General features: G+C 40.2%; 1 protein-coding gene across 1 annotated transcript; it reads right to left on the bottom strand.

Annotated features, from left to right (window-relative positions):
• Positions 1-2,359: 2,359 nt before the first annotated feature.
• LOC114659629 (ubiquitin-conjugating enzyme E2 L3-like) lies at positions 2,360-18,386 on the bottom strand. The gene is made up of 4 exons (XM_028812210.2): positions 18,241-18,386; positions 9,907-10,002; positions 9,623-9,809; positions 2,360-3,305 (listed from the first exon to the last, which is right to left on the bottom strand). The coding sequence occupies exons 1-4, from the start codon at positions 18,265-18,267 to the stop codon at positions 3,148-3,150; spliced, it is 468 nt and encodes a 155-aa protein (XP_028668043.1). The 5' UTR covers positions 18,268-18,386; the 3' UTR covers positions 2,360-3,147.
• Between the last annotated feature and the right edge of the window lie 391 nt (positions 18,387-18,777).

Below are 18,777 nucleotides of genomic sequence, written 5' to 3' on the forward strand. Positions count from 1 at the left end.
CATGGCCAGGAGGCTTCTTGGTCCACCAATTCCATGTCCGTGTCAGCAGCCCCAGCAAAAATCCCTGTCAGTTCCATAAATGTCGGACTTTTTTTTGTTTTGGTCCCAAAAGCCCTTACATCATGCAGTAAATTGTTTATGCTAGCCCCACATTACAAGATATCCGCCACAATTTTGGGTCATCTCAATGATTCTAGCAATCACAAAAGGTGTCCTGATTTCAGGCAGGTGTCCTCTTCCCAGATTATTGTGCGATGTGATGCACAGTTTAATGTTAATCTCCTGGATTTACCAGGGTGGTCCAGTTCTAATTATGCAACTGTTCGACTTGACAACCGTCTCCCCGCCATTTTGGAATGCAGGGCAGGTGCTGCCATCTATCGGCAACAAAAAGATTTTTTAAGTGAAATCTCTATGTGCAGGGCAGGTTCTGTGAATTCTCCATGTAATAAAGTTATAGCGTAATAAAAATTGCATAATTAGATCTGGACCACCCTATACTCGTAAGCCTTTGGGAGCCATCCCTCGATTTCAAATTGTAATTATTAAACCGTTTCAATATTTGTGACTCTAAATCCTAACATGGAGCTCTTTGTATGCAATTCATCTTGATGTCAAGTGAAAGCTGAGGGTGGGAGACAAGCAGAAGAACTTAAAACAATACATAGTAGTGAAGAAGACTTTTCTTTATTTTTAACTACAAAATCACGCACAAGCTATTGCAGTCAGTTGAACTTCACTTGTCTTCTGCTGGACGCCTCTGAATTGTTCAAAGGGTCATTACATGTCCAGTGACATTTTTACTTGCATTTGCTTCTCAACATGTCACTGTTCCCTGGCATCGTGTCTTACCTCAACACTTGTGGAAGAGTTAATCTGTAGATGGATGTAATCCTTGTGTGAATGCTCCAATAATCTCTGTAGTGTAATACATGGGGTTTCTCACGTTTTAAGCATTGGTACAATTTCTGAAATCTTCAGGCATAACTGAGCCATCCATTCCTTGTTTAAGCCCACAGAAGCTGGAACTCATGCCAGCAGCATCAGTCACAAGGAGTTAACCAACTGTGGTGGACCAGGTGCCAGTATTTCTTAAGAGCTGACTTTGTGTAGCCAACAGGAAGTGGTCTTTGGTCATGAGTGGACACAACAGGTTAGTATGAGATTGTGTGACCAGCAATGGTGGGAATGCCAAACAAATTTTTCATATGTGCTTCAGGGAACAAGTTCTCTTAGCAGCACCGACTGCTTAAAATGGTGGCTGAGCTCCTGTGTGCATGTCATTCAGCAAATGTCAGTCTTTTGAGTTGTAATCATAATGGCCAAACTGAGGTCACACCAAGCCCTTTTGCCATCGTTGACAGCCACACTACTCTTCCAAACAGCCAGTTATGTTTACCAAGTGGGTGTAGAACGTATTTGTCTTCCTACCACAAACACCTGTGTCACCCCAAGAGTTACAACACGCCCAAGTTGATTGGTTTGTATGGTCAACAGAACATTCTTTACATTTGAAGGACTATGATCAACTTAAGTAATGGCAACCTTTATACGTTATACAACCCTGTGACGGTGTGATTTATCTGCACTATTATGTGCTGACCTGGTCATATCACTTTAATAGAGGACAACCAAATCAACAAGCTGATGAAGAAGGCAGTCATGGAAGACCCTCTGAAGGTAGTAGTGGAATGCTGCATGTCCTCTCTGTTACACATCAGCACTGATGGCTTTCACCAATAAAATTATTCAGCAGAAGTGTGAAGAAACGCCACTGAGGTCATTCATACCAGCCACAATATGCCTTTATGGTGGCTGCCCTCGTGTCTTTAGCCAAGTCAGTTTTCTTTTTTTTGTAATTTTTATGTGTTTGATGGGTGGTGGTTGGTGTCATATTTCCTGAGCTTCTGTAGAAAGCTTTAGTATATCTAAAGTCTATGTAGCCATCTCTCCAGCTATGTACTATGTGGTGCCTTTCACATCCGATTAGAAAGGTAAATGGATAAATAAATGTGAAAGGCATTATATATCTGTCATATAGTGGGTCTCACTCTTTCTATTATATAGTGCCTTTCACATCTATCACTTATTATAAAATAAAAAGTGTGTTGTAAGTTTTAGTTGTAATACAGAAAATGATGGTAGCAGGTGGGGTGTGGATGCTTCCTGCACCCACAGTGAGCTTGAGTCTTCAGCCATGGAGAACTATGAACAGGTTTGTGCCTTCCTAATAGGCCAGATCTATGGTTTCCAGCTATAGATTTGTGAAAATAAAAATAGTTCAATATTTGGTGATGCAGCATTTGTGCAGTGTCCGTATCCTTCAAACCGTTTTGTCTTCTGTTTTCACCTTCAAGTCAAGGATGCAGCGTACTTTACGAGGTTCATAAACACTTTTATTTTTGGAGCTTGAGAAAAGAATTAAAAAAAAGGAAAAAACAGCAGTGTAGATAGAGTTCATAAAATTAAGGTGGGTAGCAGTCTGGCCATCCTACAGGTGGGGAGTCAGCGCACATTGTAGTGGATGCTCCCAGAAGTGGTTTGCAGGGCTTTCTCTTCACTAACAAAATGACAGTTCTCCAGGAGAACACCCGCCTTTGTTTTCTCCCACTCGGATCTATGATGGACTCTTCAGCAGGTTGACCAGAAGTTCAACCTTACAATCTTTAAAAAGTGTAACTAGGGATATGGAGTCTCTTCCTTTTTAATGCCATGTCCCCTTTCTACTGTTAGCTGTGGTGCAAAATAGACTTGGTGAAAATCCGCACTAAATTCAGGCACTCTGATACTCTAATACAACTATTAAAGAAAAAAAAGGCAACTGTGTGCTAAAGATGAAAACTTTCCATCCCTCGTTCTCATCTGCCATGAGACTCTTCCTATTTGCTAGCATCCCGAAGATGCGGTTTTTGAGCCTGTGAGAACAGCTTAGCCGTATACGATCTTGCAGTGGTAGCTAAGAAGAATACACGCCTCAAGGGATACAAAAAAATGAAAATGTATTTACAGGCACATCATTAGGTGTATTCCATCCAACAAAAGTGTAGAGTTAGGCGGAATATGGACAGAGGCTGTGGTGGATCTCCTTGTATTTCTCTGAACCACTGACCCCCATCCCTCCCTCGTTCCATGATGCATTGTTTCTGTTCATTCACACACTGGTCTCTTCTCTCCAAATTTGCGAGTGTGCTCCTCTGCATTCCTGATGAACTTTTTATGGTCCTTGGAAAATTCTTCTGCGAGGTCAGCCCTTAGAGGATGTTCAGGCTCCGGTTCATTTACCAAGGTAATTAAGGACTGGATCACTGCAAGAGAGAAAGCAGCCGTCACCATCCAGAAACCTGCGACTCCCAGAGCTACACGCAGACGACACTGAGGTGAGGACTGAAAGTCAGCAATACGTAAAAAAAATAAAACTAAATTATAAGGTACACACACTGAAGTCACCAATTAATAATCTTAACTCATGTTCAATTAACGTTATTCTATTTTTAACTGTATTTGTTTAGTGCAAATACACAAGTATACCCGTGTAGTGGCGTCGAATTGATAGTAAACTTTTGACTTCAGTACTAAAACCAGCATTCTTGCAGGAGTATCAGAATGATACCAAAGCAAATTATGGAGAACTTCTCCAGCCCCCCGTGCATGCAGAAAAAATGTGTCTTTACATGGAAAAAAGCTTTTGAAGTACAAAACTCGTGAGGAATGAATGAGGGGGAAAAGGTGGGTTCCAGAATCCCAGAAATCTCCTGAAGCTGAAAGATTCTGTTGTTCTGCTTTCTAACTGTACTTTCACCCAAGACTGCTTAGTTTGAACAACTAGGACCGCCTAAGGCGTGTGACCTGTACGTAACTTAGCAACTGAACAGCACTACCTGATCGTACAGATAGCTAATTACAAAGTATTATGGCTAGATATACCTCAGAGTGCCGGAGTTTCAGTTTCAAGTACTCGATGGCTATAGAAAAACAAGAACTGGATGGATCTGGTGAGAGCTGTGGAATTACTATGTTGCTCTCCTGGCCAGCAGATTTCTGTCAAAGGGGTATCTTGATATCAGCATCTTAATACAGAGTGAAGCTTATTAGCCTGCTTCTTTCAGTTCATCTTATAAAAAAAACAGAATTCTCTAAGGCCCAAATGAACTCTCTATTACAAGAGCAATACAACGTGTGGATAATAGGACTGCAGTGGCACTTAAGGACTCAACATTGTGATTTCTACATAAAGGTAGGTGCCAGCAACTTAACTTTTATGTTATCATTAGTTGTTGTCCAATTACAGTCAGCAATAATGTGATACACTCCCAATAGAGTCCAGCTGCAGTCAGGACAGTTTCAGCGACCTGAGACATTCTGAGGCCCTTGTCATCTCTTTTGACTCCACCCACTTCCACCACCCCCGTGTTTGCGGTACACTTTTGTGCTAAATGTACTATTATAGTAATGGTGGCAAACTGAACATGTGTGTAAAAAAAATATTTACTATAAAGCTTCACCGGGATAAACTGTCATGCTAATGTAATAAACGTCTCTTCGTACTTGCTGCGAGATAGCAAACCATCCCCAATGGGTACACAAAGCCGCTCGGCTAACAGAGATGGTCTTAGCTGGGCAACTCAAATGACTATACCTCTTTGTGCTTCTGAGGGTGATTGCGTCATTCCTCTGGAGTATAAACTCCACCACATTAAATACATCATTAATATAAATATTAAAATTTTGTACATCAGTAATGATATAACAGAGCGATGGACCACAAAGACAGTACTCTAAAGAGCTCCTAAACGTTCAGTATGTAGTATTGCATATTTTGACTGTTTACACAAATAATTGATTTATTCAATTCAGAGTCTATAATATGTTGTGTTAATCGTAACTGAGTGCAGCATATAATTTATTCTTCTTAGTCTTCTTCCTTAGCATTTCCCATTTTTATATGGGGTCAGCCTTCTGATTACCAGTGTAGATCCTTAGCCACCGAGCCACTACTCTGTTGAGTGCAGCATATAACTAACGTATTAAAAAGTGCAGTCTCACGAATGAGACATGGCAAACGCAGATATAAAACATATACAGTATTCCCTCCTCCATCGCGGGGGTTGCGTTCCACAGCCACCCGCGAAATAAGAAAATCCGCGAAGTAGAAACCATATGTTTATATGGTTATTTTTATATTGTCATGCTTGGGTCACAGATTTGCGCAGAAACACAGGAGGTTGTAGAGAGACAGGAACGTTATTCAAACACTGCAAACAAACATTTGTCTCTTTTTCAAAAGTTTAAACTGTGCTCCATGACAAGACAGAGATGACAGTTCCGTCTCACAATTAAAAGAATGCAAACATATCTTCCTCTTCAAGTCAGAAGCAGATGTCAGAGAGATAGAGAAAAAAAGCAAACAAATCAATAGGGCTGTTTAGCTTTTAAGTATGCGAAGCACCGCGGCACAAAGCTGTTGAAGGCGGCAGCTCACACCCCCTCAGTCAGGAGCAGAGAGAGAGAGAGTGACAGAGAAAAACAAACAAGCACAAATCAATACGTGCCCTTCGAGCTTTTAAGTATGCGAAGCACTGTGCAGCATGTCGCTTCAGGAATCAGCTTGCACAGAAGATAGCAACGTGAAGATAATCTTTCAGCATTTTTAGACGAGCGTCCGTATCGTCTAGGTGTGCGAACAGCCCCCCTGCTCAATCCCCCTACGTCAGGATCAGAGAAAGTCAGCACAAGACAGAGAGAGAGAAAAGTAAGTTGGGTAGCTTCTCAGCCATCTGCCAATAGCGTCCCTTGTATGAAATCAACTGGGCAAACCAACTGAGGAAGCATGTACCAGAAATTAAAAGATCCACTGTCCGCAGAAATCCGAGAACCAGCAAAAAATCCCCGATATATATTTAAATATGCTTACATATAAAATCCGCGATGGAGTGAAGCCGCGAAAGGCGAAGCGCGATATAGCGAGGGATTACTGTACTATAAAATACACAACGTTAAGATTTTTTGTTCAATTTGTTTCTAATATACGACTCCAAAACAACTGCTTCGGATGAAGAACTGAGAGACATCGATAGTTTAGAAGTATAAATGCTGAACATTTGAGTGCAGGAACTAAAGGGACTTGAGATCATCATGAGGGGCGTGTAATATAGACGTCAGGTCACCAGTGAAACGGGGAGTGGCTCCAGTAGGGGGCATCACTTTATGGACCTCATAGTGTCTGAAGTGCTTGGATCTGTCCGAGGCCTAAAACTGTCCTGACTGCAGCTGGACGCTTGGCACAGTGAACTGAATTGTTTCCTTGTGGATACAGTGCCCTGGGTTTAAATTCCTTGTCTGTGTGGAGTTTGAATGTTCTCCCCTTGATCAGAATAGTTTTCTTACAGATGCTCCAGTTGTCCTTTCCACATATTAAAGAGAAGCATGTAAAGTCAAAACAAATTTCCATTGAAGGTTAATAATGTGCACCTAGCTGATAACTCTAAACTTGCACTCTATTGTTTAGGAAGTACCTATAGAACTTTAAAAAGACTTCACCTCTAAGCAGATTTACGTTATGCTTGGTCCTGGTCTAATGTGTGCTCATTAAATGCTACCAAATATGAAAAGTTGCCTCTATGCTGTAAACTTTAGAAAGTTTGCTGACTCTGCATGTGCATTGTGTGGTGATGTCTTGCATGTTGATTAGCACAAGCATGTAAGACTTTTTCTGGACTGTGTACAATGACCTTATAAACCTACAAATGCACATATGTTTATGCATATGCCTCCTGAGGATGTCAGTCTCTGCTAGAATCTCAACATGTCTCACTGACATCTAAACTTGGATGAAGGAGCACCATCAACCTGGAAAAGGCAGAGTTCATGGTTATCCCAGCCAGTCTGTCTATTCAACATCATATCTTGATAAAACTCCTCTCATTATCACCAGCATCTACCAGGTAAATACGCAAACCTGGGGTGATGATTGATGGTCAGATATCCTTCACTGACCGCTTGCAACTGTCTCTCACTCGTGTTGATTCACTCTGTACAACATCTGCAATATCAAAACCATACCTGACAAAGTATGCGAGACAAATCCTGAACCAAGCATTGGTCTTGTCACGTCCTGACCACTACAACTCCTTACAGACAGGTGTACCTTCAAGCACTACCAATGTATTTACTGCAGATGAATGACAATATGGCAGCATGTCTAGTATTCAACCAGCCAAGATGGATGCATGTCACTGCTCTTTCCAGGTCACTCCACTGGTCACCACTTGCCGCAGCATGCATTAACTTCAAATCCATGATGCAGAAATAAACTGATGGACTGGCATACAGTACATGCATACAATGGCACTCTTATTTCCTATTTTCCTGCTCGCACACTCTGGTCTGTTAGTAAATGGTATCTGGTGACGCCACCCCTGTGTGGCATCAAATCTCAGTCCAGACTCTTTTCACGTGTAGCTTCTAGCTGGTGGAACATGCGGCCCACCTCCATCTGGACTGCAGACTCCCTCACTGAGTTTTAAGAAGCGTTTGATGACTCCCTTGTTCTATTAATGCATGTGTGACTGATAACGGTTTTCATTTGAGTTCTTAATAGCTAAGATAAGAGTAACTAGTCTTGTGTTGCCCGGTTTGGTTTATGTCTCTTCACTTGCAATGGTCAATTTTTGTAACCTTGTCCTGTTTAAAACTGTCTCCCAGACTGACGTTTACTTGATTGTGTTGACCTCTTGCGTGAGTTGCTTTGGATAAAATGTCTGCTAAGTGCAGAAATGTAAATGTATGCTTTGATGGTCTAATGCCCAGTCCAGGGTTCACGCTGGCATTGCACCTGATGCTGTTGGAGCAGACCCTGGGACCCTACAACTCTGAATTGAAGGTTGGAAAATATATCTGTAGGTAAGTATGTTTGTTATTGTAACCCTTATAATAAAAACACATTTCTAAAAATGTTCAAAAATCAATAATTAATTAAAAGATTAATCAATAAATTAATTTGGTAAGCCCTTCACTTTTAGATACCAGACGGACCATTATTTAATTAATTGTGTCCATCAGCAGTTCTTCACTATTATTTATGGGTACATTTGATGCATGATGTGTTTGTCACGACTGGTCTGCTGGAGTACTCAGATGTCTTAGTGTTTGTATGATCATGCTAGAACTGACACGTCTTTACTACATTCTCAGCTTGCTTTGTGGGGTGACAAAAATGGGAGTGATCCTTTTTAAAGTGCATTTATATTTATCAAATTGTACTTGCTGAATGAATGAATTTAGTGTTATCAAAAATTACTTTTTTGTCACTTACATACACATAAATATTCTGTCAGAATTAAGTGTGTTAATTAAAGGTTCAAGTGCTTCTTCCTCACAGATCTAGCACCCTTGGTTTGAATCCTCCGATTGGTGGAATTTCACGCTCTCCCTATGCATGCCTGGATTTTCCTCCCACATCTCAAAAGATGTCTTGAGTTTTTTAGCTGCCAATTCTAAACTGCCCGTGTGTGTGTGTGTGTGTGTGTGTATAAAAGTGGGATCTGCAATGGACCTGTGCCTCATTTTGTGAGGTTGGGCCCCAGTTCCTCTACAACCCTCAATTAGATTAATTACATTTAGAAATGTTGTATTTTTATTTTATTAAAACTATATGAAAAATGTTACAAAGTCTATAATGTGCATATCCTATTTTATTTGGGGTGTGGCATGGATTTATAAACTGTGCATTCTTTCCTGTGTGCTCCAATTTTGTGCCCAGGTCCTCTCCCATTGGACGATGCCTTGAACACTTCCCAAGAGGCATCGTTACTTTATGTTTTACTCTAAGATTCTTAGACTCTAATGTGGATAGTGAATCAACTAGCATGGGATGGAACCCAATGTCACAAAGTTGTATAGACGTAATTAGGAAACTCTTACAACCCATCAAATTTCCCCTTAACCGAAAAAGACCAGGCCCATGCTCCAGCCAGGACAAAATCCACTCCTGAATTGAAGGTTTGTCTGTAGTGTCACTTCCACAGTGCAGGTGTTGCGTTAACAAGGTGTGCATGATAACAGTATCATCAATCACTCCAAAGTCAAACTGACCAATCAAATGCTCTGAAGGACTGGGTACACAAGCCTTAGTGTTTTGATAGATAGACATGAAAGATGATAGATAGACAGATAGATAATAGACAGACATGAAAGGCGATAGATAGAAAGACATGAAAGGCACTATATGATAGATAGATAATATCCCTAAAATAAATGCTTTTTGTAAAAAAACGCCTTTTAAAATCAAGAAATTAGATGTCATGTGGGGTTATTTTCTCATCCTCCCGTTTCATATCATCCTAATATTCTGCCCCCTCTATCTTATTTGTTTCTGTTGGTCCCTATGAATGTGTCTTCATATTGTGGGGGACACCCACACATACACGCTTTTCAAATCGCTCTTCCTAACAGTTGTCTCCCTCTCACATATCAGGTTCTGTAATGGTTCCTAGCTGAGCTAGGTGGTCCCACTACCGCTTGTTAAAGAACGATTTCACTCTGGCCAAGGGTTCTGAAATGTTTGAACCGCACAACTGAGATGTGAAATCACACACGGTCTCTGTAGACGTTCCCAAATACTCACCTTGGTCAGTTTTTGTTGCTGGTTTCCAGTTCTCTGCACTTATGATAGGCAGACACACTTGTCCCTTTTCATCAATGTTTGGGTGGTAGATCTTTGTTTTAAAGGTAATTTTTGGAGGTTTGAAAGGGTACTCTGCTGGAAAGTTTATCTCAATCTTGAATGCCCCTTTGTCATAGGGAGGGCTGTCCTGAACATAGACGGGAAGAGAAATAGGAGACGTTGAAAACAGTGAACGTAGATATTATTCACATATATAAGGCAAAAAAATAAATAAATAAACATACTGGTACCAGTAGGCCTTGCCATGTTAGTAGGTTTGCATCATCAACAAATATATTTCGGAAACATCTCATTCCAGACTTCTTAATTTCTTCCAGTTCCTAGAGTAATGTAAAGCAAATAGTCAGTGACATTAGCACTGAGTTTCAATGGATAAAAAGACAAAAGGTTTTGATCTAACTCAGTAAGAGCACCTCAGGCTGGCAAATGCAACTTATCTCTCTTTTTCTTTTGGCAATTAAAATAAACATAATCTAATGTACCATATGTGATATTTAAACAGACTAGCTGTCCCCCGCGGCTCCGCCCGCAAAGCCTTAAAAAGAACATACTTTAAAAATCAATGAACTACAGGTATCGCTAGCTACTTGGGGGGCTGGGTGAGGGTACACTCCAACACAAGGCGAGAGGAGGCTGCCACGTGAATGAGGAGGGTCCCGCCAGGCTCCTCTCTCCTTATGTCACGTTTCCCCCTCCCCTCGGCCCACTGCATGTCTCTCAGGTTAGCACAAATAAATTGGTGCCGCAAGTAAACTGTGATACTTAGCACAATGAGAGAAGTTGCAAAAATAACCGGAATGTTCTAGCAAATCATATAAAAAAACCTGATATAAATCCGTTTAGTTCTCTCATGAAAAGCAGACAGACAGATGTTGGATTTTATATATATATATATATATATATATATATATAGATGATTTATTTTTTTACAGAACACCTCTGCTTCAAGACTGTGGGATTTTTCTCATAGCACTATATATGTGTGTGTATATATATATATATATATATATATATATATATATATATATATATATATATATATATATATCAGTAATATGAAGAAGTTTGGGAACTTCTCAGCCTGCATAATAATTGACTCTACTTTCAAAAATGAAGATAACCGTGGTATGTCTTTCATTTCCTAGGAACATCTGAGTACAGGGGTGTTTTCCGAACAAAGATTTTTAGTGAAGCAGTATTTAGTTGTATGAAATGAAATCAAATGTGGAAAACTGGTTGTGCAAAAATGTGGGTCCCCTTGTAATTTTGCTGATATGAATGCCTGTCACTGCTCAATGCTGATTACTTGCAACACCAAATTGGTTGGATGAGCTCGTTATGCCTTGAACTTCATAGACAGATGTGTCCAATCATGAAATATAAAGGTACTAGCAAAATACCCGCGCTTCGCAATGGAGAAGTAGTGTGTTAAAGAGGTTATGTAAACATATATATACATATATACATATATATACATATCTACATATACATATATATACACATATACACATCCACATATATATATATATATACACATATCAACATATATACACATACATATACACATACATACATATACATACATATATATATATACACACATACATACAGACACATATATATACATATCTACATATATATATACACATCTACATATATAGACATACATATATACATACATACATTCACACACATATATATATATATATATATATATATATATATATATATATATATATATATATAGCCAAATCCGAGCGCTTCGCAGCGGCTAAGTACTGCTTTTAAATTTTTTTTAAGAAGAAAAGAAAACCTTTTTAAATTGAGGGAAAATATACCAATAACAATTTGTTAAGGATCTGTTTTTTTGTGAAGCTGCCTTTACACAGCCTCTCCGTCTGTATGGCAGGGTGATGAGAAAGAAGCCCTTTCTGCACCCACACCACAAACAGAGTCACTTGTTGTATGCAAATGCTCATTTAGACAAGCCAGATTCATTTTGGAACAAAGTGCTTTAGACTGATGAGACAAAACTTGAGATACTTGGTCATAACAAAAAGCACTTTGCATGGCGGAAGAAGAACACCGCATTCCAAGAAAAACACCTGCTACCTACTGTCAAATTTGGTGGAGATTCCGTCATGCGGTGCTGCTGTGTGGCTAGTTCAGGGACTGGGGCCCTTGTTAAAGTCGAGGGTCAGATGAATTCAACCCAATATCAACAAATTCTTCAGGATAATGTTCAAGCATCAGTCACAAAGTTGAAGTTACGTAGGGTTTGGATATTCCAACAAGACAATGACCCAAAACACAATTGGAAATCTACAAAGGCATTCATGCAGAGGGAGAAGTACAATGTTCTGGAATGGCTGTCACTGTCCCCTGACTTGAATATCATCGAAAACTTAAGGGATGATTTGAAGCAGGCTGTCCATGCTCGGCAGCCATCAAATTGAACTAAACTGGAGAGATTTTGTATGAAGAATGGTCAACAATACCTCCATCCAGAATCCAGACACTCATCAAAGGCTATAGGAGGACAGCGTCTAGAGGCTGTTAGATTTACAAAAGGAGGCTCAACTAAGTATTCATGTCATATCTCTGTTGCGGGGCCCAAATTTATGCACCTGTCTAATTTTGTTATGATGCATATTGCATTTTTTCTGTTAATCCAATAAACTTAATGTCACTGCTGAAATACTACTGTTTCTATAAGGCATGTCATATATTAAAAGGAAGTTGCTACTTTGAAAGCTCAGTCAATGATAGATAAAAATCCAAAGAATTAAGTGGGCCTCCCAAACTTTTTCATATGACTGTATATCACATACACACACATAAACATATATATATATATATATATATATATATATATACACACACACACACACACATATACACATACCTTCTGTTTAATTACTTCTATTTACTTGATTCCTTACATGTTCTAGAATGGAAGGTTAGACTGAGAGGTGACAGTATGAGCCAGTTATAAGGACACATTGTGGTGTGCCTATGTGTGCCATGTAATGAGTTAGCATTCAATTTACAAATGGTTTCTTAACACCCTGTTTTTCAGCTTACTAGGGGAAATGGGGGGTCAACAGAGTGGAATGAATGCACAAGCTTGTGCTTTCCTATCTGATGCTATAGCCACTACAAATGTTATACTGAATTATCTATTTGACCTGCTCAATGCAATATCTTTTCAACAATGCTACTGACAAAACACTGGCTTAGAGCACTGTACAGACAGGAAAATTCAAAAACATCAATCAATTTATACTTCAGACAAACATATGAAAGAGCTATCCAAATTGCTGTGACCTCCACACAAAAATAAAAACCACTCACAGTATATAATGTACCATAAACTTTGAGATCTAAATCAAATGCTGCCATACATTATAGGATTTTAACTACCTCAGGGCACAAGCTGTTTTTACACTTATGATGTTGAAGGTGATATTTACCCACAAGCAGTTAAACCACAGTTTATAATTACAAATCAAACAATTCAGACCTGATTAAAGTGCAGATGCTAAAGGGTAGAAGCAAGCTTAGGTACCTTATGCCTGCACTAAAGAAGAAATGAAACCCACCTGAGGGTGATGCCTGCGATGCCAACTGTCCCACAACATTACGGTCCCCTGAATTGGAGGGGACAGTGTATAAAAAGTGTTATCATTTCTACATGGTGTGACCAAAATGTATGCAAATACCCTTAAAGTCTGCAATGTGCACTTTAATCACAATGTCTGAATTGTCTGATTTGTAATTTTAAACAGTGGAGCAGAGGAGTAAATCAAGGAAAAAAATCTTTTTTTGACCCAAACATTATGGAGGGCGCTGTATAGAACAAAACAAACAAAAACAAAAAAATGTTTTGGTTTCAGTTAAAAGAAGCAAAAATCTTTAATGGTGTAAGCCAGGGGTCCTCAATCACAGTCCTGGAGGGCCGCAGTGGCTGCAGGTTTTCCTTCCAAGTGCTTTACTACTAATTAGAAGGCCATCCTTGCTGACAATGAAACTTGGTATTTAACTACAGTAATCCCTCGCTATATCGCGCTTCGCCTTTCGCGGCTTCACTCCATCTTATATGTAAGCATATTTAAATATATATCGCTTATTTTTTGCTGGTTCGCGGATTTCTGCGGACAATGGGTCTTTTAATTTCTGGTACATGCTTCCTCAGTTGGTTTGCCCAGTTGATTTCATACAAGGGACGCTATTGGCAGATGGCTGAGAAGCTACCCAGCTTACTTTTCTCTCTCTCTTGCGCTGACTTTCTCTGATCCTGACGTAGGGGGATTGAGCAGGGGGGCTGTTCGCACACCTAGACGATACGGACGCTCGTCTAAAAATACTGAAAGATTATCTTCACGTTGCTATCTTTTGTGCAGCTGCTTCCTAAAACGACATGCTGCATGGTGCTTCGCATACTTAAAAGCTCGAAGGGCATGTATTGATTTTTGATTAAAAAACAAACTCTGTCTCTCTCTATCTCTCTCTCTCTCTACTCCTGACGGAGGGGGTGTGAGCTGCCACCTTCAACAGCTTTGTGCTGCGGTGCTTCGCATACTTAAAAGCCAAACAGCCCTATTAATTTGTTTGCTTTTCTCTATCTCTGTGACATGATCTGCTCCTGATGCGCACTCCTTTGAAGAGGAAGATACGTTTGCATTCTTTTAATTGTGAGACGGAACTGTCATCTCTGTCTTGTCATGGAGCACAGTTTAAACTTTTGAAAAAGAGACAAATGTTTGTTTGCAGTGTTTGAATAACGTTCCTGTCTCTCTACAACCTCCTGTGTTTCTGCGCAAATCTGTGACCCAAGCATGACAATATAAAAATAACCATATAAATATATGGTTTCTACTTCGCGGATTTTCTTATTTCGTGGGTGGCTCTGGAACGCAACCCCCGCGATCGAGGAGGGATTACTGTATTTGGCTTGTTGGTCCTTTCATTCATCTAAAAGACACTTTAGTTGCACTGTAGAGTTTCCTTCTATGAGAACATTGTCCATGTGTTTTGTGGACCAGAACAGATTTAAAAATCAATGCTCCTTCCAATTTCCTTCTCCTTTATTTCTAAATATTTGCAACACAGATACTACATGGTGCCTGTGCACAGGTTTAACTGGACAGCTGCTGGTTTATTGATTATCTGAATTTCATTACTAACTAATGTCTGTTTAAGAAAACAGGCAACAATTAAAACTTAAATGCAGCTGCTAAAAACTAAAATAGGCCATTAAATTAGCGATTCTGAATTGTAACAAGCAAGATAACAAAAATTTAGGCCAAAAAATGTATTGCTTTAGTAGTAAATAAATGGAAATGGAAAACTTGCAGCCACTGTGGACCTCCAGGACTGTAATTGAGGACCTCTGATCTACAATGTAATTAAAAGTTGTCTTTAATGAATGAAAGCACTAACAAGGCATAGAGTTAAATGCCAAATTTCATTATTAGCAAGGACAGAGTTCTAATTAGGGCCCTCCAGGGCCGTGATTGAGGACCCCTGGTGTAAGCCATCCTAATTTGGGGAGTATATAAGAAATGTAATACTTTACTTAATGAGACAGTACATAATAAAAAAGAATAGTTGTGTCAGATATTTGAAATATTAATATGTGTGCTTCAATTTAAATGTCTATAAAGTTTAAATATTCTCGATAATAATAGAAATTTGTCACTTTGTGTTTATGTCTGTGTCTTTTATTAGAGGCTGAGTGGAGCAGTGGCTTGCAGATTGTCCAGTTCAGCAAATTTGTAAGCACTAAAGGGGGTGCTTCATCTACTCCAGAGCTTTTACGGTTTCTTGGAGAATGCAATTTACAGGATATTTTCCCCAAATGTAGACGCTGCTTTCCGGCTTGATTGTCTGTCACAAATGCAAGTGGTGAGTGGTCTTTCTCCAAGATCAGGCTAGTGAAGAATAGACACAAATCCACAGTAGGGCATGAGCTACTGGATCATTTGACTCTGATGTCAACTGAGAGTGATCTGGTTTGGAGGTTCAATATTAGTGATTTCATCAAGGACTTTGCTGCAAAGAAATCCTGAAAGGTACAGTTTTGAAAAGCAAGAACATGTCTGTGTTAATATGCAGGATGACCTATGTAATATTTGACGTTCCTGCTTCTGTAGGCATTTACAATGGGGTTCTATAGTTGAGTATTCAAACCTAAGTTTGGGATGGTTACTTGTCATTTGTAAGGCAATGGCTAATTGAAGATGTATGCTTTGATACAGCACACTTTACCTCTCACAATTTCAGACAATAAGCCCATATTTTTTTTTCTGTTCTTCAGATTTTTTGCTATTCATTTTAAAGCAAAGACTGTCTAGCAGTCGTTAACTTTACTATGTGTGACTCTGAGATCTTTAAGTTCATGTGTATAGCACTCATAGTATTTTGTGTAGGTAGGGCCCTAAAAATATCTTCTAGCCCAAGGGCCCCCATCCTTCTAAATCTGGCTCCAACTACAGTGCATCCGGAAAGTATTCACAGCGCATCACTTTCTCCACATTTTGTTCAGTTACAGCCTTATTCCAAAATGGATTAAATTCATTTTTTTCCACAGAATTCTACACACAACACCCCATAATGACAATGTGAAAAAGGTTTACTTGAGGTTTTTGCAAATTTATTAAAAATAAAAAAGTTGAGAAAGCACATGTATGTAAGTATTCAAAGCCTTTGCCATGAAGCTCAAAATTGGGGGAGGTTACAGAAAAATTTCTGCTGCTTTGAAGGTCCCAATGAGCACAGTGGCCTCCATCATCCGTAAGTGGAAAAAGTTCGAAACCACCAGGACTCTTCCTAGAGCTGGCCGGCCATCTAAACTGAGCGATCGGGGGAGAAGGGCCTTAGTCAGGGAGGTGACCAAGAACCCGATGGTCACTCTGTCAGAGCTCCAGAGGTCCTCTGTGGAGAGAGGAGAGAGAACCTTACAGAAGGACAACCATCTCTGCAGCAATCCACCAATCAGGCCTGTATGGTACAGTGGCCAGACGGAAGCCACTCCTTAGTAAAAGGCACATGGCAGCCCGCCTGGAGTTTGCCAAAAGGCACCTGAAGGACTCTCAGACTCTTAAGAAAGAAAATTCTCTGGTCTGATGAGACAAAGATTGAACTCTTTGGTGTGAATGCCAGGCGTCACGTTTGGAGGAAACCAGGCACCGCTCATCACCAGGCCAATACCATCCCTACAGTGAAGCATGGTGGTGGTGGCAGCATCATGCTATGGGGATGTTTTTCAGTGGCAAGAACTGGGAGACTAGTCAGGACAAAGGGAAAGATGACTGCAGCAATGTACAGAGACATCCTGGATAAAAACCTGCTCCAGAGCGCTCTTGACCTCAGACTGGGGCGACGGTTCATCTTTCAGCAGGACAGGACAACTCTGTGAATGTCCTTGAGTGGCCCAGCCAGAGCCTAGACTTGAATCCGATTGAACATCTCTGGAGAGATCCTAAAATGGCTGTGCACAGTGCGCATCCAACCTGATGGAGCTTGAGAGGTGCTGCAAAGAGGAATGGGCGAAACTGGCCAAGGATAGGTGTGCCAAGCTTGTGGCATCATATTCAAAAAGACTTGAGCTGTAATTGCTGCCAAAGGTGCATTGAGTATTGAGCGAAGGCTGTGAATACTTATGTACATGGGATTACTCAGTTTTTTTATTTTTAATAAATTTGCAAAAACCTCAAGTAAATTTTTTTCACGTTGTCATTATGGGGTGTTGTGTGTAGAATTCTGAGGAAAAAAAACTAATTTAATCCATTTTGGAATAAGGCTGTAACATAACAAAATGTGGAAAAAGCTGTGAATACTTTCCAGATACACTGTACTACTAGTACTATTCTGTTACACACACACAAACACATTACACTCATCCTATCAAATAACACGCATCTGTACATTTATTAGAATTACTGTACTTACATTTTGTCAGTGAATGATTTTGAATAGTAAGTGTACGAATTAACCTGAGAATACTGAGAAAGGGAACTGGCATGAAGAAAGACAGGGCAGTTTAAAGAGCACCAACGCCTCTGCTGCCATTTGCTGAAGAACTTTTAACACACCTGTGCTCAGGTAGGAGACCTCAGGGCTCTCAAGAGCGCATGCGTTCCTCTCGTGTCTTTTCCCCGAGGACCAGAAATTCTTTCTCGCCCCTCGCATCCTTTTTAGCTCGGATGCTCACTGACTCGCAGTGCTGCATTGAGCTCACCGTTTTAATTCTGAACCGCGGTAAGGCGTGTCAACTCACACGGTGCATCAGTAACCCAACGCCACCTTTTCTCCGTACTCTTCAAATTGTATCCATCCTAAAATGTTATCGTGTGAGAAGTAAAACCCAAGGCGTCGTATCTACTAGAAATCGAAAGCGATAGTTCCAGAAGGCATGTCTATGGTTTCGTACTAAAGTTAAGGTTACGCGACACTATAGCCGCGCCGAGCATCCCCTGCTATTCTGTAAAATAGGTACAGCATATCTAAATGTCCTCGAGTTGTCAACCGTTTAAAACAATTTTCTGATTTCTCACCTTGTACAGCCGTCGACTTGCTGCCATCTTGAGTGGAATAATATCAAGCGCAAAAGGCGTGGTCTGGCTGAATGACTGGAGAACTGGCGCGTCATGTGAATAATTGGAGCCAAAATGGCTGACACGAGACTTCCCGAATGGGAGTGGAGTAATCGAAAAACTCCCACCGACGCAAGTGCGCATGCGCACGAAAACGAGGCTATGGCAAGCCGGTAGGGTCATATAGCGTAAGACTGTGTGATACCTGCACTCGGCATTTGTTGATGGATGGAAAACGCGAGTCGGTATAATGGCGATATTCTTTACGAGTTTAAAAGAGAACGTTAAGATAAAAAAAATTAATGAATTTAAAGTTAATTGAGTGGGGCGAAAATAAAAATAGTCACCATATAGTAGTGGTGGGACTCCTGAAATATGGTGGTTTGATAGTCTTCATAGAGAGAGACTCCAGTGAGAGAGTCACAGAACAGAGCGCAGAGAGTTGACAGTACATTTAATTCTGTTATTGCCTACTAACTGTGCTTCCAGCTGGCATAG

Source organism: Erpetoichthys calabaricus, chromosome 10, assembly GCF_900747795.2.
Source record: "Erpetoichthys calabaricus chromosome 10, fErpCal1.3, whole genome shotgun sequence".
NCBI lineage: Eukaryota > Metazoa > Chordata > Cladistia > Polypteriformes > Polypteridae > Erpetoichthys > Erpetoichthys calabaricus.

Coding starts and splice junctions, on each gene's coding strand:
- LOC114659629 (XM_028812210.2), bottom strand. CDS start 18,267: ATGGCAGCAAGTCGACGGCTGTACAAG. Junction 10,003..18,240: donor CAAGTCGACGGCTGTACAAG/GTGAGAAATCAG, acceptor ACATTACTCTAG/GAACTGGAAGAAATTAAGAA. Junction 9,810..9,906: donor GGCAAGGCCTACTGGTACCA/GTATGTTTATTT, acceptor GTCTATGTTCAG/GACAGCCCTCCCTATGACAA.